This window comes from Lissotriton vulgaris, chromosome 7 (genome assembly GCF_964263255.1).
Source record: "Lissotriton vulgaris chromosome 7, aLisVul1.2, whole genome shotgun sequence".
Lineage (NCBI taxonomy): Eukaryota > Metazoa > Chordata > Amphibia > Caudata > Salamandridae > Lissotriton > Lissotriton vulgaris.
Window position 1 is genome coordinate 838,150,463 of NC_141695.1, and position 22,137 is coordinate 838,172,599.

General features: G+C 45.0%; 1 protein-coding gene across 2 annotated transcripts in view; it reads right to left on the reverse strand.

Annotated features, from left to right (window-relative positions):
• Nucleotides 1–1,518: 1,518 nt before the first annotated feature.
• The window catches only part of CENPX (centromere protein X), a 109,004-nt gene continuing 88,385 nt past the window's right edge, over nucleotides 1,519–22,137 (reverse strand). For both annotated transcript variants that reach the window (XM_086931192.1, XM_086931193.1), the window contains exons 4-5: nucleotides 3,551–3,639; nucleotides 1,519–3,399 (exon numbers count right to left, since the gene is read on the reverse strand). In XM_086931192.1, the coding sequence (XP_086787318.1) occupies nucleotides 3,385–3,399; nucleotides 3,551–3,639 (104 nt within the window). In that variant the 3' untranslated portion in view covers nucleotides 1,519–3,384. The remainder of the gene's footprint in view (nucleotides 3,400–3,550; nucleotides 3,640–22,137) is intronic.

Here is a 22,137-nt window from a genome sequence, read left to right on the forward strand (position 1 = left end):
CCAAAGTTACAAATAAAGCAGATCAAAAGCGGCAATGCAAGTAATTACAAAGCATCAAGCGCTAACTGAGGCAGAATGCAGGAAAAGGCAATGAGGCAGTGTGCAACGATACCAGGTGTCGTCAAGACGCTGGGGAGCGACCACTCGGCTCGGGAGAGTAGAGTGAGTCACAAGGAAGCGAGGGAGCGGAGCGCTGTAAATGCAATGTGGGAGGGCTGCTCAGCTGGGAGGCGGGGCGGGTGTCCTCCGACCAAAACAAACAACAAAATGGCAGCGGAGCGCTGGTGGATACGCGCGAGCACAGCCAAAGTTACAAATAAAGCAGATCAAAAGCGGCAATGCAAGTAATTACAAAGCATCAAGCGCTAACTGAGGCAGAATGCAGGAAAAGGCAATGAGGCAGTGTGCAACGATACCAGGTGTCGTCAAGACGCTGGGGAGCGACCACTCGGCTCGGGAGAGTAGAGTGAGTCACAAGGAAGCGAGGGAGCGGAGCGCTGTAAATGCAATGTGGGAGGGCTGCTCAGCTGGGAGGCGGGGCGGGTGTCCTCCGACCACAACAAACAACAAAATGGCAGCGGAGCGCTGGTGGATACGCGCGAGCACAGCCAAAGTTACAAATAAAGCAGATCAAAAGCGGCAATGCAAGTAATTACAAAGCATCAAGCGCTAACTGAGGCAGAATGCAGGAAAAGGCAATGAGGCAGTGTGCAACGATACCAGGTGTCGTCAAGACGCTGGGGAGCGACCACTCGGCTCGGGAGAGTAGAGTGAGTCAAAGAGGCACCTGCAATGCACCTACATGCACTTGCATCAAATGCAATGCGCCAAAAGGCCTTAACCATTCCCTGTCCTAGACAGAAAAACATTGAGCATCACCTGATCTGCACTGACATTTCCCGAGTATACCCTACACCAAGTGACTACTAGCATCACAGAGGCCAAAAATACCACCTGCTTTCACTTAGGGGTCGGCCCTAAGCATCATAAGCTCAGATGCCTGAAAAACCCCGACCCCACACGAAGATGCCCAGAGCATTCCTGGCCTCTCTCAGAGAAGCATTAGAAAGTCCTGTCCTGCATCAAAGGTCTGTAGCCCAGAGCATGCCCAGTCCTGTATTAACTACCTCAACACTGCTTGCCTTAAGACACAGACACTGAGCGTCCGATACGATACACCTACAGACAGTACAGGACATGAGAGGGATTCCACCAGATTCCAGTTCCGGCAGCCACTTCTGAGCCATAGCAGGATCCGGCCGACCGAAGGAAACATGCTGAATTTGTCCAGGTATAATTATCCTACATTAGGACACAAGCGCCCACACGTCGTCTGTTTTTTGTTAGGACCAGCAACCTGCAGGCAACAAGAGGGCTTTCTATGTTTAACATCCATCTGGGCTCAAAACAAGAGCCTAATTTAAAGGGCATCAGCCCATCATTTTTTCAAGCATCATCCTGGCAGTGAGCTATTTGGCTATCTGAAGCCAAACACATACATGTCAATTACACCAATAATTTAAATGGCACAAATGTATTTTTTATTTAATTCTTTTATAGCCTATACAGGATATCAGGAGCTTTACACCACAGAGAGAGAGAGACAATAAATCATACAATCTTGTACAGTAATATATAGGAAGTGCTACATAAGACAATGAAGGTTATAAGGTGTATGAGTCCCATATCGTCCATGCTTGTAGACATTATATGTTAAGAGTGCATGGTCCGAAGAAAAAGAAAGTCAGAACGTGGTGAATAGGGCTGTTTGTACTAATAATCCTTTATTACTAACCAAAGGAACCCTCTGTGGAATTATAGAATAATAACTGATTGAAAAAAAACAACAGGGATCTAAACTTATGACTTGCAGTTTGCACGCAGCTCCTTTATGTCGGTTCATCATAGCTCACTGCACTATATGAGAAAGAATGTAATTTATTAACTGGAAGCAATAAAAAATGTGTCAAAATCAGTAACTCGCTTAGCTATCGACATGTAATTAAATCAGCGATCTGTATGCTACAAGGAGTGCTTTGCAGCATGCATATTAAACCCTCTATGCTACTTTAGGCGTCAAAACGGAGACTAGAGGAAACACATCTCTCTCCAGCAAGTGCATTAACCACTAGTTCTCTCTACCTAAGAGGTCTTGCCCCCCTCCAACCCTGTAATAGCACTTAGCATTATTTGTCCTGCATTGAGACCATGGTCGTCACTTTCCATGTACCATAGGCAAGTATTCCTGCCTTGCACAGAAACCCACCCAGAGCAAGGACTGGCCCGAGATGGCCGAATCCCCTGCCGCCCAATCGATAGACGCTGGCCACGCTCTGCCCCGAGGGCATTCACTAACATACTCTATTTACACTAGACGCTCGCCGACTCCAGACTAGAGGCTCCCAGAGTAACCACTAAAAGAAGAGGCCCTGCCGGACATCGCCTCGCCATGAGGCCTGAACATCACTGCCCTGAGCCCTCTACTCGGAGACATCGCGTCCGATTGCCATGAGAGGCCCAGGGTGCTCCGATGGAGGCGGTGAGGCCCACGGGACATTAATTGGAGTTTGTTCTGTTAAGTAGCGAAGAGAGGGGCTGAGCCGCCCAGACCTTGAAAGTGCAGACTGGCTTTGGAGGGGTGCTGCGGAGCCAGCGCTGTTTATTTATAAAACATACCCAGGGGCAGGGCACATCCCAGCACGGGAAGGGGCCGCAGAAGGACTCAAATTTAGTCTGAGGACATAAGACGTTTATTAAGAAATACTGTGCTGAAGAGAAAGCATGGCTGCAAGCTTAAAAGGACAAAGAGGAAGTCTGTGGCTTTGTGCGGGGAAAATAGTAGGACAGCATGCGACCAGAAGAGGGGAGGGGAGGACTGGACTGACCCAAATTGGGCATGGACGGTGAGCTAACTTAAAAGAGGGCAGTTTGGAGTGAAGCAGCAAGTGGCACAGGGAGCGAGTAAGGGACGCTCTGCCGTAAGTGGGCAGAGGGAAGGGTCCGCTGGTGGCCCCAATGCAGGGCAGTGTGAATAAAAGAGGAGTATTTAGCTTGATTACCCCAATGCAGGGCAGTGTGGATAAAAGAGGTGTTTTCAGCTGGTTTAAGTGTGTCCGAGAGGCGCAGAGCTGGAACTTGCAGTGCAATATGGATCAGGCAGCAAAACAACACCCACATGAGTCTCTTGCCAACGTGAAAGGGATATGAACCAATGAGTGGTTCTACCTGATGTGGTATGGGGAGGGGAGGTTTCATTCTGGCTCACTCTTCCTGTAGCGGCAGCCCTTCTTGACACAACAGGCACTTTGGAACACTGCGAAGGCTGAACCATTGAGAACATGGTAAAAGTGAAGCACTGCCATAGAATAAAGAAGTGCTGTATCCTTAAAAATCCAGAAGCTGTGAAATGAAAGAGAAAAACAGTCATGAGATCTGGGTGTACACCCATAACATCCCCATCACACACCCAAGTAGTCAGTACGTCCTCTTCCCAAGTCCACCCTGGTCAGCCACTATCTCACTCTGGAAAGATGTTTTATAAATCACTCACCAGCTGCGGTAGCACCTTCTCCAGATGTTCAATGTCAACAATTGGCACCTCCTCTGCTTCAGCCTGTCTTGCTGCCCGAGCGGCTGCCTCTAGAGAAGGAGTAAAGATTGAAAAAAACAGCATCAGGCGTTGTATCTCCACGGAGGAGAAGAAGGCCTGGATAAAAAGGGTATGGATACTGTGCATTCAGAGAGCAAGTAAGGACCAAAGAGGACGCAGTTAGACTGCATCTCCACAGGTCAAGAAAGGAGCAAAACAGAAAAGGTATCCAATCTATAGAGCATGGAAGGACAGAAGAGAAAAAGGCTAGACTCTACAGAGCATGGAGGGACCAGACAGAATTGGTTAGGGCTGTTACCTCTTGAGCAATGGAGGGCCACAGAAAATGGGGTTAGACTGGAAGCCTCCAGAGAACAAGGGAGGATAGAGAAAGAGGGTTACACTCTTTGCCTCTATAGAGCAAAGAGGGACCAAAGAGAATAGTGTTCCATTTATAGTGCAAGGAAGGACAGGAGAGTATTGTATGACTCTGCCTTTGCAGAACAAAAGAGGACCAGAGAATGGGTAAAACATGGAGCAAGAAAGGATGAAAGAGAATATATTTAGTCAATGCTTCTCTATAGGACATGAAGTGGTGAAGCACGAAAGACACCACGGTTAGACTCTACAGAGAGAATAGGTTAGGATTGTGTTCTCTCTTGAGAAAAGGAGGACAATCGAGGGAGGGATGATAGCTGGCGTTAGGATCAGGACAAAGTTCAGGCAATTCTCGGCAGATGCCTAGAGCAACACCAGCAATATGGCAGCAGAGTACCCCTGAAGTACTAGCTTTGGTTTTATTGTCAGAGAAGATGAAGACATTAGTTTACTTCTAAGGTGATAAAAATACTGCACCTCTGAAAACTGATCAGAAAAAAACCAAACGTAACCAGGAACGGGAATACAGTTTTTGAAACATACCACAATTTACCACATCACGCACAGAATAGACCAAAAGAACCGCTTCTTTCCAGGCCATTGTTCAGCTTTTGGGGGATACAGGTACTCTCATAGTTTGGTTTGGTTATTAGTGTTATCCCATCACTGGAGCAGGCTCATGATTGTATAGTACTCGAATAATGGTAAAATGGGGCCAGCATTTGGGAACTGGGCCTTTTTAGGTTTTGACTAGCGATGCATGCGTACGAAGTACTTATGTGCTAGGAAAAATCCTAATGAGTACGGTATGGGGGCTGGGAATCCGCCCCCGTCTTTCATTGGCTAGCTCCATAAATGGAGGCTAGCCATTGAAAGACTTCTCTGTCCGTCAATCCCGGACCAGATTCGGGGGCGTTCCCGAGAATTTTTGGCTTTTGGCGACGTCAGCCGAAAGCCTGTTCTCGGGAACGCCCCCGAATCTGGGCCGGCATTGGAAACACCAGTCCAAAATGATACTCGAGAAACAAAGATGCGGAGGGAAAGGAAATACCGTGACTATAATATATATGAAAATACATCCATAATAACAATTGAGTGGAATCTAATTTGAGAAGTCCACACAACATGAATCCGTCGGTTTCTTCGAGTCTGTATAGTAACAATGCCTTGCGGAAGGGGGTGGGGGTGACAAGTCGGGAGACAGGAGCGCGGGAGATAATGCTCAGAGTGGGGCAGGGGACCCCTGTGTGAGAAGGAGGGGAGGGACGGGACGGGCGAGGGGTGGCGGAGTGCAGGCTGGAGTGTGGAAAAAATAAATGAGAGAGACACGAGGGAGAGTAAAGTACACTTAGACGGACTGGAGCGGCGTAAGAGAGAACGAAGAGAGCCAACGGTACAAGAAGGGAGAGAGGGTCGAGGGAGAGGCGGGGCGAACAAAGAGAGGGAAAGAGAGTGAGACACGCTACAGAGAGAAGGGTGGGAGGGAGGCTGGCTGGAGAGACATCATTAAAGCCGCGCAGATTCCACAGTGCATCTCTAGCTGTCCGCTGGCTGCCCGTCTCTCTCACGCTCAGCAGCAGGGACCAGCACCAGGCTCTGGGGTCTGCTGTGTGGAGCTGAGCTGCTGTGAGCTGCTAGCCCCGCGCTGCCCTGCCAGTCTCAGCACCGCCCGGCAGCAGGAGGAAAGGAGGGGGCAGCAGCCCCTGGCATCACCCGGAGGGAGCAGCCCCAGTGCCCTGCTGGTTGGGGGGGGGGGGCTGGGGCGGAGAGGGGTGACTACCACTAGAGCATCCTAGCAGCAGGCAGCCTTTGACGGCCGCAGGACAGCCTGCCTGCCTCCGCGGGAGCCCCGGGGCTGAGATGTGATGCCGCCAGCTCTCTCCCGCTCCCGGCCATCAGCACCATGAGTGGCCGCACTCCCCTGGATGTGACAGCACACCGTGGCCGACTCCTGTTCTGCCGTCCCTCAAACTGCACGAAGAGCCCTCGCTCCAGGCGCCGACCTGCAGCATGTAGGGGGCGGCTAACGCTTGTTTGGTGAACGCGGAGCTCGCCCGTTGCCTGCTCCCGTCCACCCTGGATCCAGAGCACCATCGCCAGCGCATGGGCTTTAAGGGGGATACATACCAAAGGGGTCTTAACGTGTCAAAAAACAATATTTACTTGCAAGTGTGACCCAGAAGAGTGTATGGCACAGCTTAGGAAACGTATGTAACTAAGGGTCCTTTACAGGTGTAGCCTATGTACCACCGTAGTCACATGGTTTTACTTGAAATGTCCTAATTAAATAAAACTTTTTTGTATAGGTTATACCTTAATGATAAAAGCAAACTAAAGCCATTTGTCAAGATATATGGAGAATGCCTTGATTGATATAAGAAGCCCATGGCAGCTAACAAGGCAACCATCACTCCATACTTCTGGGTCACTCACTCTACCAACATCACATTAGGGCAACAAATCACAACCATCATTTGCTAGATGTGTAGCGACCATACAAAGTTGTAAAGAAGTGCCTCTCATCTGACACTAAAGGACTCGTCCTACTTGAAAATTCCAATAAAATATAATAAACTAACAAAAAATGTTTGGCAAGTAACAGAAACAAAATACTCACTTTTTATTAAAATGCATCAAATCTCTGGTGAAACCCACCATTTTGTACTCAGTTTCTTCAAAAGTTGTCTGCTTTTCAGATGTGATCCTGGAACTAAACCCTTCTTCTGAAACTAATCCTTTGGCCTAAGAATGCCAGTGTCTGTCAGCTGCTTGGGGTACCTTCCAAAAGAGGCCCCTCCAGGGAGATATACTGGGCAGACTGATTTGAATTAAAGTCGGACGGGTGACTTAGTCACTTGGTAGGTTGAGATCCCTCTACTAGCCCGTCCCCAAAATTCGCCTTCTCCTCTACCTTGACCTTTCCCTTTCCAGGGCTAGGTTGAGGTTGAGATTTTTATGAGGTGGGTCTGGTGGTTTGGAACTTGGTAGGTTTACCATATTTATTTTTAAAAAAAATTAAAACATTTTAGGCCCCATCCCTGTGAAAAAGTGGCACACCCCTTTCCATCTGTCTTTCACAACACACGCTAGATAAAGACATAACTGTACGCACACATACATTTGTGCTTGTTTTGTGCATGTCACACTGTACAACACTGTTGCTGTTTTGTAGTACTGTGGCTAACAGAGTAGTACTGTGATGAATAGGTGTAGGTATTATCCAGCTCAATAGAACTCGCAAAGGATGAACGACCCAGTCGAACACAATAATATTTGAAGCTAGTGCCGTGAGAAAGCTGCAGGGCGCAGGAACCCTGAGTAAACACGAGTCGGCGGGACATGGTAGAAATTAATTCATGTGATAAGGTGCAGAATTCAATATTGTTCAAATGCAAGCTAAGACTGAACTTTTTTTTGTGCAAACTTACAGCTGCCCTGTTGTCTAATCCTTAACCAGTTGAAAATAAAGTCCAGTTAAGAGGGTAAGATCCAGCCAAAACCATGCACCTGAAACAAATTAAGAATGGTTGACCCGTGGGTAGTTCTACTGTCCAGACGCCTACTTCTTTTTAGGTTTTGCCTAGCCAATGCGTACGAAGTACGCATGTGCTAGGAAAAAGCTAATGAGTATAGTATGGGGGCTGGGAATCCGCCCCCGTCTTTCATTGGCTAGCTCCATAAATGGAGGCTAGCCATTGGAAGACACGTTTGTCCGTCAATGCAGGACCAGATTCGGGGGCGTTCCCGAGAATTTTTGGCTTTTGGCGACGTCAGCCGAAAGCCTGTTCTCGGGAACGCCCCCGAATCTGGGCAGGCATTGGAAACACCGGAAGAAGATGTCCGGCCCGTATTCTGCTGGTCATGCCAGCTCGACTTGCATGTTTCTGTTGTAAAGAAACAAACCCCAAAATAAGTGGTTTGTGTTGAAAAATAGGATAGCAATGGTCGAGACACAATGGAAACTTTTGACAGGAATTTGGGGTAATTGTAAATTTTTCCTACTTTGACTGCCCTTCCTTAAACAAAAGTGTGGTGGGCAGAACAACCGTCGATGGTTGACGGATTGAGGAGTGCAGAATACACTGACCCCCTGCTTCTTGGTCTAACTCAGTCATTGCCCTATTTTCATGTTGATCCCCAGTGTGTGTGGGGGGTCTCGCAGTGTGTGGGGGGTCTCGCAGTGTGTGGGGGGGGCTCGCAGTGTGTGGGGGGGCTCGCAGTGTGTGTGGGGGGCTCTGTGTGGGTGTGTGTGGGGGGCTCTGTGTGGGTGTGTGTGGGGGGGCTCTGTGAGGGGGGCTCTGTGTGGCTGTGTGTGTGTGGGTCTGTGTGTGTGTGTGTGGGGGCTCCGTGTGGGTGTATGCCAGGAAGCATAAATAGTAGTGATTCCCCAAAATTACCCTGAAGGGAGGTATCAAAGTGCTGGGCCTAAATGGGGTCCCTATTGACTTATTCAAAGACAATAGATTGGTGAGCCCCACTATTATTCAACGTATTGAGGAGTGCAGAATACACTGACCCCCTGCTTCTTGGTCTAACTCAGTCATTGCCCTATTTTCATGTTGATCCCCAGTGTGTGTGGGGGGTCTCGCAGTGTGTGGGGGGGGCTCGCAGTGGGTGGGGCTCGCAGTGTGTGGGGAGGGCTTGCAGTGTGTGGGGGGGCTCTGTGTGGGTGTGTGGGGGGGCTCTGTGTGAAGGAGGCTCTATGTGGCTGTGTGTGTGTGAGGCTCTGTGTGTGTGTGGGGGGCTCTGTTTGGGTGTGTGTGTGGGGGGGCTCTGTGTGTGTGTGTGGGGGGGGCTCTCTGTGGGTGTTTGTGTGTGGCATTTGCGAGAGATTAAGCTATTGACATTGTAAATGACAATGCCATTTATTTATGTTAGAAAAAAACATAAATAAAAATAATGTCAAGAGCAATGCCAATAGCTCTAACTTTAACAAAGGCAAAACCATTGCATTGTAAATGCTTGTTGCAATATGAAGCTGCACACTGATCTCCGTTATTTAATTGTTTAGTGCTGTCACTAACACAGACTCATGCTGGTGAACCTGGCAGTCCTAAACTCAGTAGCACACCTACAAAATACCCAAAATAACACCACCTCCATCCTCCATCTCCTGACGATTTGTAGCCATTGCATCTGGAGAACAGCAATTACAGCAAAATCCAACCCCCACAACACTCTCAAATACTTGGCACACATCCTATGATCCTAGAAGATAGACTTTAGAAATAACGAACCCCTCACACTTGAAATCCCCAAGTTGAAAAAACCACACTTCGACAATTGTTTACATGCGCAGCTCCGAAATATTGAATGCTAATGCCACCAGAAATTGCACAATCAAAATCGATACCAGACATTAAAAAAGTACACAAACGAACAAAAGAAACTACTGTTATCCCAAAAACACTTAGGGACACTAATTAAATCATCCCACAAACATGCTCAAAACAGAATGACTTCCACCATTAACCTGTTTACTGATGGTAAAGTCAGATATTAGAGGAAACGTTCATATTTGTAGAATATGTCATGACATGCTCAGTTGGTATAAGAAAGGACGTTCTTTGCAACAGCACACATGCTATTACAAACAAAAGGAAATCCATACAATGGTAAAATAGTTATAAGAAATGTGAACAAACAGCAGCAATAAGACTCCTTATGTGTAAAACAAGGCATGGCAATGTCAGTTAATAGAATTGTACCCAGGTCTCCTAGGTTTGGCTTCCCTACCTACTGATGCCTGGACTGAGTTCAGTGCACTGTCGCTTGAGCCAGGTTATTTTAGCCCCACACAATCCCCTGAGCATACCTGCTGGTGTGGTGTCTGTGCTTTCTGTGTCACGAACAGTCTTGTAAAGGGTTTAGGGGCGCAGTGGTAATTCAAAACCAACAGGTTTGTGTTGGGTTCCTCTGAGTGCAAGAAGCAGATACAGTAGGCTCCAGTAGCCTCTAGTAATAAATTACGTTTATTTGCATAGAATACAGGACAACACAAAGACAATGTTCTCCAGCAGCTCCAGGAGTTCGCTCCCAACTGAATGCCCTGGAACCTTGAAAAAAAAATCATCAGTGTCCACATTTCGAAATTCTGAAGTTGTACAATAAAGCGGCACACAACAAAACCTAATTTCGGACTTTAGAATGGCACTCTCAAGCACTGCACTAAAAAAGACACTATATAGGTTTTGAAGTGTTTCATTTCAACTCTCAACCTTTTGCCTGCATACGAGTAATAACCACACATAATATAATTTAAACAGTACTTATGCATGTTGCTAGCAGCGAGAATAAAATGAACAGTTCCAACATGATTAGAATGTCCCTAGCAGCCTACCACCCTACAACTACTTCTGTGTGCTGCACTACGAGAGCATGGAGTAGCTAAATTGCCTATAAAGCTTCTTGGTGCACAGCATACTGCATACCTGCTCACAAAGGATCAGCAGTGGTTATTAGACTTCAGCCGGGAGAGGACATTCCCTCGGAAGGAAAACACATGATCAGTTGGGCTCAGCTCCTCTCATCTCTCTTTCGAATCTTGGCATAAGAGAGGATACAACGACAGCCTAGCAGGACATCTTGTGATAACCTGGTGCAAAGGCCTCTTGAATTCAGTGGTCTGTTCATGGGGTTCATATAGGGTTGACCACTGACTTTTATGCTACATTGGTGGTGAAAGTGTCTTGACTGGTGGTTCGAGGGACATGAGCGGAGCAAGTCAATCCTCTGGAAGCTCTTCAAAGGGCAACGCCGGTTTATCATAGTGAGCGAGCACTGTGCAGCATGGGCAGGTGCATTGCTTGATAATACATCTGGTGGGCTGCAATGGTTGTAGGAGCATTTCCACGTCTAGGAAAGCCACTGGGGCTGCTCCAGATGTGGTTCCAAGATGATTTCAGTTGTGCAAATTACACACCAAAAGACTGGTCTCACATATAGAGCATTCATTTCGCAAAAGCACAAGATCAAGCTCTCACTTAGTTCAGAAAGCCATTTATGCCTCAGACATGCTCAGCACTTTTACTCCGCTGGTTATGTGTACTCCATGTTGTTGAGGAGTTTGAAACCGTTGTTTGATCAAGAGTTAGATGACAACACCATCGACAATTATTAGAAGGATGGTGTAGAACCCCCCAAAAAGACTTAGGGAAGAAAAAATGAAGGAATCAGTACAGATATGAATCCACCCACCAGACCAGATATGAAGTTCTTCTAAAAAGTATACATTACCAGTTGTCGAAAATTGTTTGGTCCTCAAAAAGAATGTGCTATTGTGATTGTAACAACCTCTGTATTTCAGAAGCAGTTCTGGTTGGTCACAAATCATAGGTCTAAGCCGCAAGGAAAATTCTTTTATAGTAAAACTACACCAAGATTACAAATTTCGTCAAAACACAAGTCCGTTTTAGTTCTAAGCCAAGGGACACCTTTGATTACATGCTGAGGTGAGGTGTTGGGGAGGGAGGGGTTACAAGGTTATATCTTAACACTGTATTGTTCTGGAAACTGTAATCACATACGGTTGGCAGGGCTCTATCCCACAACAGGGGATATTGATTACATTAAATACAAACTATAATTTAAAAATGTGCAGTGCATTGGGCTGGATGAAACAAAAGTTTCTGATAACATACAGCTTAACCCTGGCTCAAAGGATTACACATTCCATGTAAATAAAGGGAATTGCACTGCAGTGAGTAAAGTAGAGGGTTTCTGCAGTTGGAAACACTAATAAACAAAGGGTTATCTTCATTTTAGCATGTGGAATAAAGGCAATTTCCACAAATTAAATAAATGTGAATTTTGAATTTTCTCATGCCAGTGAAATGATTTAGATCTCTGGCCCTCATGAAAGTTGCAATTGGAAGGGAACGGACTACCTCCATCAGCCATGTAACAGGTGGATTTTCCATAAAAGAAAATGAGGTTCCTTATACTTGTTCAAAACTCAACAAGGCAGAGATGTACTCTTCCTTCTTAACCATTGTGTCTGTGTTAATGTAGTTTTAAGGTACAAAGATGTCTGTCTCGTTTAAGAGTTGCCAAGGCACATAACCTGATCAAATAGTTTGTAAACCCCAATGTAACTGTATTAAGGCTCTTCTTATCCGAGTCTAGCCATGTTGTAAAAGACCTAAGTCTCCTTTGAGGTGATCTAATGCGGAGGACAAAGTTATTCAATAAGTACACCATTATGGAGAGTGCGTGCATGCCATTGTTGATAATCTTTAAAAACACTTCCATATTTTCTTTATCTGTTTGTCGAATTCTTTCTGGAGCCTCTCTTTCTGAATATTTGTGCAATTTATTATAAATTGAATATATACTTGTTGCTATGTTGTTTAGTTCTAGCAGGGCGTGGTCCTAGCTTGAAATCTGACAAATTAACGTTTGCTTTAATAAGGGACGATGGTCCTACACAGCCAGAAAACTGGAACGTGCTAACCAGCACTGGTACATCTTACCCACACTATACACAGAAACGACTACAGGTATTTGTCTCTTATATTGGGGATCATGGTGATTCGTTTAGAACCAGGAGTTTTGGTAACAAAACAGTACATGCAGGTCTTAGAATCATATGGCATAATGGTAAACTTTCAGGAGACAAATGTGAGGGATTAAAAATTCCATACCGGGCCATGGTATATATTTCAGAACCTGAAATGGTCATTTGCCAATTGGTGAGGCGTTGAAGTGCTGAATCAAACCTTGGTACAGAGGGCTTTCTAAGCTCTTTCAAAGTCCCAGATCCCAAACATGTAGTCTACAGGATTGTTTCATTCAGAAAAATCACTTTGGGTAGAATGCATGCTCAGTAGAAGGCTTTGTTACCTTGCCAGTATTCGCTACCCCAAATTCTTTTCGAATCAATATTTCCTTTTTAGTAATCATATCCTGGTATAGCCAAATACAGATTGAACGCCTCTGAACAGATCAGCTTGCTGGTGGTAATTGTTTCAGGAATTGCTCTGGATGTTGCAAAAAATGTAAAGCTGAAGGATGGGACATGTCCTCCCTCAGGAAATAGAAGAATTTTTTTTCAAAACTGGATGTCTGTTGGGGCGGAACCTCACAATGCTCCCATTGTGGGTACTTATATATTTATCAGGGATAGCTAGTTCAATGTAATAGTGTGTGCAGTGATGAAAATAATACATTACTTGTAGTTAAATGCATTCAAAGAAGGATTTTCCTTAACAAGAGTTGTGTTTGCCTGTAATTCAGACAATGGCTTTTAGAGCTTCAGTCATAAAAAAATAAAACAAGAAATAATCACATTATTCTTTGAAACTTTCAAAACATATGGAAATTGTTATGTTTCAGTGAATCAAATAACCTGATAATTAACTCTTTCCAAACTGTGCCTTTAAAAACAGGATAAGCTGTAATGTTTGCAGCATAGCGATCTCACCAAGCTTTGTGGAAAGAAAGATGCGGTTATGGTTGTCAACCACAGGTTGTGGTACTATTCTTTGAGGGGCATAATTTCGGTTCAGGAGTAGCAGCTTTATAAGCCACATGATAAAAAGAAACACTCATGTACCAACCCAAACATAGGACCTAAGTGGTACCTGTCACGAAACCAATAATAAGCAAAAAGAAAATTGATGGCATAGAGTGACCAGGGAGTCTGCTGAAAAGTAATCTGTGCAAAACTCAGATTCATCCTCACAAAGCATTGTTTTTTTGAAAAGGCACAATTTACATCAATGTTGACTCATGCAGGATTTCATAGTAAACCACGGTGTTGATTGAAACATTCACAACTATATCAATTCATCCATGGAATCTGTTGTTTGGTGTAAAGCTGGAGACAGTAGGCTAGAAAATTCCCAACTGGGGGCCCAAGCTAATGACGTCACTGTACTCTTCAATGGGTATTTCAGTCAGAGTAAGGATAGGCTACAAGGCTGTACTCTGAATATTTTCTTGATGACCTGGAGGGTCTGCTACACAGAATTGGCCACATAGTGCTTCTTAACGTGGTCAATGAACACCTGTCGGTTTTTCTTTGAACCAGACAACAGAGGCAGGATTGCAGTTTGTGTGCCTTTTACCCCAATAACTGGAAAACGTGGTCTGTAAGATGGCCCAAACACTTCTTTATCAGGTATCTTTTCTTGACCTAGATCACCTACTTCCGGGACCTGCCGGTCTGCAGCTGGTGATAATTATTCTTTGCCAATGGCAGCTTCCTAATGATCATAATTAGATAACTTGTCTCTGACCTCCGGGACATTCGGCAAGATAGTTAAACTTAAGTCCAGGTCAAATTCTTTTAATTCCACTACCTTCCCAGGACTATCTAGAGCAAGAACATACATAGGCACTCTGAAGAGTACTTTGTATGGAGTGCGGCCTCATGAGCTGCTTTGATTGGGTCTAATCTAGACAGCTTTTTAGGAACTGTCTATTCTCTTACTTTGTGTATGGAAACCACAGAAGTGTTATCCAAATTGAGGCTGTAGGAGTATTTAAGAGGACAACTGGAGGCTTTAAACTCTTTACTGTTGCTTTTATCGCTGCTACTACATATGTGTCGATCTTCATCTGAGATTTGGTTAGGACTGCTAGGTAAGTCTACACTGGGGCCATTACAGCTAGGTCGGCTGCACAGGTCCCTTTGGCATAAATCCGGTCACGCTGATAGTCTAAAGTGTGCGTCAAAAGGACCAGTGGTAGCCTGTATTGTAAGGCAGTTACCTTTCCCCATAGATGTTTTTCTTAATTAGTATCCCTTTTAATCCTGTTCAGGTGCCAATGTTTCAAATCCACAGGGTATCCTTGCACGCAGGACACATACAACTCATTGAATGTGGGACCAGTTCAGCCATCTGTAAAGCAAGTACCAAGAACTGTATTTCTGAATGCTTTGCGATGCGGTCACCTAGAATTCTGGTGTGGGTGTGCTGCAGGTGGAATTCACCATCCTTAACTACACCCTACTCTGCTGCACAGGCTATGAAATGCGTTTGTTTAGTACCAACTGCAGGTTGTGCGAAGCATTATGTATAAAACACACTACGATACGACTCAATGGAAAAGGCTTGCTGAGTCGGAGGTATATTTTGCTCATATTGGAGAAATCATGTGTCCGAAGAGTCAGCTCATATTCAAAATTTACATTAACTGTACCTAATAAAGAGAGCTATTAACTTCACCCATCTCGATGTAGAGCACAAGCATTGGGAATGCTACCTTAGTGCCAGTTTCTAGAGTAGTAATGAGAGAAACCACAATCATTAGTTTTCCCTGCCCCAACGGACGCTCTTTCAAAATGACTAGCTGAACAGCTGCAAGGATATTCTCTGTGCAAGCAAAATGTGCTTAAGCTGGAGAATACAAGTGTGATTTTTATGCTGTGGGATCTCTCTCCCTCATTATAGATTACATATGTGTAATTGGAGCTGCTTGGTAAATTCTTAATACATGGTTCGTCTTATTATCCCTAGTCTAAAAATATTTCTTCTTCAACATGGTTATCTGTCAATTGTTTTGAAGAACACATGGGAGGAATGAAATCGTACAACAGGTTCACATGCTCAGCATACTGTGGCAAGTAAGCCCATCCGAAGTTAAGAAATTCCAATAGGGATCGTAATGTCTTGTGTTGGAAGGCTGCAAGGTAGCATTTCTGAAGGAAATCTGGTGCCAGTCTCATGCTCTCACTGAAAAATTCATATTCAAGGAAAGTCACAGTGAGGTACGCAATGTTAGATCTCTTGAAATTAATTTTGCAACCTTTTGATGTTAGAATTGTCACTATCTGGTCCACCGTCGTCAGGTCTGTGTTCAAGTGATCATCTGTGAGATAAAGGTCATCAATGTACCATATTTTCTTGGGATCCACTTGTAAGAGCTCTAAAATACATGCTGTAACTAAGCCAGGGTTATTCTTATACCGTACATCTTTTGAAGGAATATTGAATTCCATTGAAGACAGTTAAAAGCTCGACTGCAGGCCTTATGTTTGGACTAAAAACCCCACTGGAAATGTCCAGGGTTGTTTTTGTTTTTTTCCATGTACGAAAATTCAGATTTCTATAATCTCAAACTTTTCTACATTATCTATCTGTTTTTTACATGTGAAAAACAGGAACGTTCATTGATCAATTACAAGGTGCTATAATGCCCTGAAATTTTAGTTGATTTAGCATTGCTTGGATATCGCACTTTGCTTCTGGCTTAATGGAATAATGAACCTTGTCTTGAGGCTCACTACGTAACGGAAGGACATGTGGAATAGAGGGTTTGTCCCACCCCGCTTGATTTCTGTACAGAGTTGGGGCTTGTTTAGCACCCCACTGTTATGCAAAAATGTCCCTAATGTCTTCTGGTACTATGGAGGAAAAGGCTACTCGAATCACATCCTCTCCATGGACTTCTTCTCTAATGAAGACGGGGAGTCGGTCATCTTCTGCTAGAATTATGTCATACTTTTCAGATAAATGCGGCCAGAAGACTGCTTTATTTGAGCGCAGTATATCCTGCTTAATTTGCATATTCAAATTATGAACCCTATCTGGAGGATTTAAATGTTTTACTGAAGTCTCAATCTGTATGAAATTGTCAGCTGGACTCGCCACCAGAAACACCTGGAGAATCTGATGCACTATTGTTACTTCTGTTGCACAGTCTAGAAGCGCTCTCACCCAAGTCCCACTCCGCGGAAGTATTCGTAACTGGTATGGCATGTTTGTTTAGAAAGCCCTGCCACTTTCTTGTTTTTAAATTGGGTTTTAAAGGTACGAACCGTATTCCTCTCTCTTTATACTCAGTCTTTCATTCATTTTGTTTACTGTGGGAATCCTGACAAGAACGATTCTGGATTTCTAATGTTATCATGCCTCCTCAAATTATAACCACCCTGCCTGGATACCAGGGTTTCTTGAGATACAGTCCATCTTCTTTTCTCTCTCCCCCCTCAGTTTCCTTTTTACTTCCAGTTACAGGTTTTGTACCAGTGTAACCCTAAATGTCGTTCTTTAGTTTGAGATTTACTTTAACGTCTTGTGTACCTAAAGTATCACTGCCAGCGAGGTATGAACCGCAGATACTATTTTTGGTAGTTCTCATTCATGATCCTGAACACCACATAGGAGAGCACCTTGTTTTTATGTTTGATATTACCTGGTCTTTTGAAATAATAATTGGTTTAAAAAATAAAATAAATACCTTAAATGTATAAACCTTGCTTGTAAGAAGTGTTCCTTAAAGAAACTATTGTCGTGAAAGTCGAGGGCTACACTTACCCTACAGGGACTATTTGTGTTATTAATTATTGTTCTACACAGGTTCTTGCATTTCTGAGTTGCCTCCCTTTTTCTAAACCCATACAGCCAGAGCTGAAACTTCTCCTCGAATGTTGCTTATTATGATTGAGGAAACTGTAGAAAAAAAATCCATTAATTTCATGTCAAAGTCCAGAGCTGGTGCAGCCATGTGCTCATTTTGTACCTGTTTTATTACCTCTGGGGGGAACTGCTAGTTAAGGTATGCCATGTGTGTTAGTGTAGATGCATAAAAATATACTTCTGCCAGGTGTTGCACTCTTCTTCACGTGGCACTATTCCAATGGAAAGACACATAGTGACCATTCTATGCTTGTCTTGGAGTGTTGTAGGAGGTAAACCACTTCCAGCTGGTTGGTCTTGCAGGCAATCCAGAATCCAATGTCATCATGCTTTCAGTGCATCTTTTCAATGTTAGCATTTATGGTCTGTAGGCTGATTACCTGTACAGCAACCTGTCCCTGCACTCCTGGTCCTGCTAGAGATGGTCCAGCATTTGTAGCACATATTGTGTATGTTTTCTGTATAAGGAGACTGCATAATTTAGGACCCCTACAATGTCAGCAATTGGTAGGTTATTGGGATGTGGAAATGGTGTATATCCAGCGAATACAGGCCACCATGCGCCATAGTTACTCAGGAAGACCAATCTAAAATTCCTGTGTGTGTTTGTGGTAACTCACCAGCAAACCAATTCTGGAGTTCTTGGTAAGTTAAAGGGATTTCCATGTACTGGTATTCCATATAATGTGAAGGCGGTGCTGTCGGGTTATAAGCATGAAACTTGCCAGTTTGAGGCAGCATTTATAGTCTCAAACTCCACACATGGAGAAAATGTTTCAAAGCATACATTGCATGTGCATCTAATACACATATAAATGACCCACCCCGGCATCAAGGACACCTCTGCCTCGTTAATTTACTCCTATCACGACAGTTGAAACTGCCATTTTAATCAAACAGATTCAATAAAACATTAGATTCAAAAACAAAAAGAGTCAACTTGACTAAACTACAGTAAATAGGTGCTTCCTTATTTTGTCTAAATTAGGTAACCATGATTACTATGGATATCACAGTGTACTTGTAATTATGGTTATTCTGCGTGTGCATATTCATAGATTACTCAAATGTCCACAAATCAGAGGCCTCACGTTGGGCATCATGTTGCGTATAAGGGGACTCTGGCCCACGTCTACAAGGTTTGGCTTCCCTACCCACAGGTACCTGGACTGACTTCAATCAATCAATCATATCATTTATAAAGTGCACTACTTAACCGTGAGGGTCTCAAGGCGCTGGGTGGTGTTGCTACTGCTCGAAGAGCCAGGTCTTGAGGAGTCTTCTGAAGGTCAGTAGGTCTTGGGTCTGCTGTAGGTGGGTGGGGAGGGTGTTCCAGGTTTTAGCGGCAAGGTGGGAGAAAGATCTGCCGCCGGAAGTCGCTCTTCGAATGCGGGGGACTGCGGCGAGTGTGAGGCCGGCGGAGCGGAGCTGGCGGGTGGGGGTGTAGAAGCTGAGTTCAGTGCATCGTCGCTTCAGCAGTGGAGTCCAGGTTATTGTAGCCCTACACAACCCACTGAGCATAACTGCAGGGGTAGTGCCAGTGCTCTCTGAGTTACTAACGTCCTGTAAAGGTTTCAGGGACACAGTGGTAGTTCAAACCCAATTTAGTTTTTTTTAAAATAGAACACTCAGACACTGCACTAGGAAAAGACACTATGGGACTTATTTATGAGGCTTTGCGACAGTTTTGCGCATCCGTTTCATCACTTTTTGTGACGCATCAGCGGCGTAAAACATGCCCCCTGCTGCACCATATTTACAAAGTGACGCATCTAAGCAGATGCGTCACTTTGTAAACCCCTGCGCTACATTATACCTGCGTCAGGTATAATGTAGGCAGGGTGGGCGTTCCCACGTAAGTATGCCTTGTAGAAGTGACGCAGTAAAATCTATGAGATTTCACTACACCACCTCCAGAGTGCAAATGCGTCAATATCTTACGCCTACCTCACAGCAGGCATAAGACTGAAGCAGGCCCTTTCATATGGGGCTTGCCCCATGTGAAAGGACACATTGCTGGAGTTGCGTCCCTTTTGTGACGCACTCCAGCAATGAGTCACTTTTGCGCCTACAGATACGTCAGAAATACTGACGTATCTGTAACTCCTTGCGACATGATGCATCATACAGTAAATATGACGCATCCATCATGTCGCTAGGAGGGTGCACTGAGTAGTGGCGCATCGCTGTTTTCACGCAGCGATGCGTCACTTCTTATAAATGAGGCTCTATGTATGTTTAAAAGGGTTTAAGTTAGTCTCATCCTGTTGCTTAGTACAAGAGGAACAGCCACACAGAATATAATTATAACAGCACTTGTGCATGTTGCCAGCAGCAAGAATAAAATGAAATGAATAGTTCTAACATACTAAGAATGCTCCTAGCAGCCTACCACTACTTCTATGTACTACACTATGAAAGCATGGAGTAGCTAACTTGCCTCCAGAATTTCTTCGGGACAACCACATGGCATTTCTTTTCAGAGCGGGTAAGCTCTGGTGATCAGACTTCAGCTGGGAGAGAGAATTCCCTCTGAAGGAAAACACAATCAGTAAGTGTTAGAAATGGGGGTCTCTAGTTGGCAATCGTTTTCACTTTTGTCCAAATAGGGACCCTTCCTAGTCAGGATATGGGGGATACCCTTCTAAAATAACCCCCTGCTCACCCCCTTGGTAGCTTGCCACCAGCAGTCAGGCTCATCTCAGAGGCAATATGTAAAGCATTTGCACATAACACACAGTAACAGTGAAAACACCAAAACAGGACGCAACACCAGTTTTAGAAAAATAACCAATATTTATCTGTGCAAAACAAGACCAAAACGATAAATGTCCAACATAAAATGATCAGAATAGGGCCAGAACTATAGATAAATGGAGGAAAGCCCTTATAGAATGGGTGAGGGCAGAGGCGGAACACATGAGAAAACTAGACGGGACGAGAAGCTACCAGAGGTGCTACTAGCCTGGGGGATGATGATCCAAGAGGTAGTAGGGATGACCTCATCCACACAAGATCCAAATGAGGGGGAATGACGGGAAATGGAGGATATCCAAAGATGAGAAGCGCAAACTAGTAATAATCATTAACACCTAAAAAAAATAACAAAAAATTGAATGAAGGAAGCTGGTAGAATGACAGGGGGGGTTGGGTGTTTTGAATTTATGGTCCCCAAAGTTATAGAGTACAGGATGAAAAATGGATTTAATTATGTAGTAAACAGACAGTTAATCTGTAACAGAAGACGTAATACACTGACTAGCCTGTATATGACTAAGTGAATTCTGTTTATCTACTGAAAACAATAAAGACATTTAAAAAAAAAAATCAATTATCAGAATCTGTACCCTGCAAGAATAACCATAAAAATGCAGTTCCTTGAAGGCGGTAGCTCTGTCTGGTGCTACTGCAGTACTGAAAACAACCAAATCATCCAGGGTTGGTCGACCGCGTCAGTGCAGACCGGCGTCAGTGTCAGACTTGTAAACAGTACCTTTTTGTTCCGGTCGACCGTGGCGGTGTGCTCTCATGGCAGCAGTCGTCAAGGCGCAAGTGTGAAGCGGAGCGGTGTGAAGTGCTGTGTCCACAGGTTGTGGTGCAAGCAGTGGCTCCATGGCGGTCGTCGGTGAGATCATGGTTGCGGTACGAAGTGCGGCGGTGCCCTCTGCAGTGCTGACGGTCATGGTGCAAGTGTCGGCATCCGCCGTGGATCGGTGGTCGATGAGGCAGACGTTGGTGGGCTGCGGCTGCAGTGTTGGACAGGGTGCTGCTGCGGGTAGCCTACGAGCGGTACCCCCAGACCACAGTGGCAATGTTAGCAGGTAAAGGCATAGTTGATGATATCAGGGTGGTGGAGTGAAGCGGCTAGGTTGCGGCAGCGGCCATCGTCAGTGAGACAAGGGTTGCGGTGCAAAGTGCGGCTGTGCCCTCTGCGGTGCCTTCAGGTCTAGTTGGCTGAGTCCGGTTGCTGTCTCCCTCTGTGGAAATTGGGACATGCGGTCCCAGAGGCGGTACCCAGAGGAAAGAGAAGACTTTGCTTTCCCTGCAACTTAGTGAACAGGAGGCAAGCTCTATCTCAAGCCCTTGGAGATACTCAGAAACAAGTGAAGAAAGTTCAGTCCAGTCCTTTCACTGCCTAAGGCAGAGGCAGCTGCTGCAGGCCAACAATGCAAAGCAACAAAACAGCAAAGAGGCAGTACTCGTCCTTGCAGCTCTTCCTGCTCCTCTTCTTGGCAGGTTCCTTGATCCCAGTGACTTCTAAAGTTCTGGGGTCTAGGCCCCAATTATTATACTCCGTTTCTCTTTGTTCTCGAGGACAGAGAGTTTCTGTGCTCAGTCCAAACCAGTTTGGTCCTCTCTGGCCCAGCTTCCCAGCAGGAGAAGGAGATGGCATTGAAAAGGCAGACCAGGCCCATTCAGGAATTGTCCTCCCACTACTCTAAATGCAGCTCAGGTCGGTCTATTCATCCCAGCCCTGACTCATCGGGGAAAGGCAGGACACACCTCAACCCCCCAGTGGCTGTCTGACAGAAAATGCACATCTCCAGCCCCTGTCACTCCAAAGCCAGACACACAATCCACAACCCAGCAGAGGCCCACAGGATGGCTAAGCAAAAAAATACCAACTTTCTAAAAGTGATATTTTCAAACACAGATCATAAAAATCATCTGTACTAAAAGATACATTTCTACATTCTGAGTTCAGGCATTCTAAACTTCATTTCTCTATCTTGTCCCAAAAGGAAGATATACTTATCAAGTCCAGGACCTGTCTCACACACACCAGTACATGTCCTACCTATCACA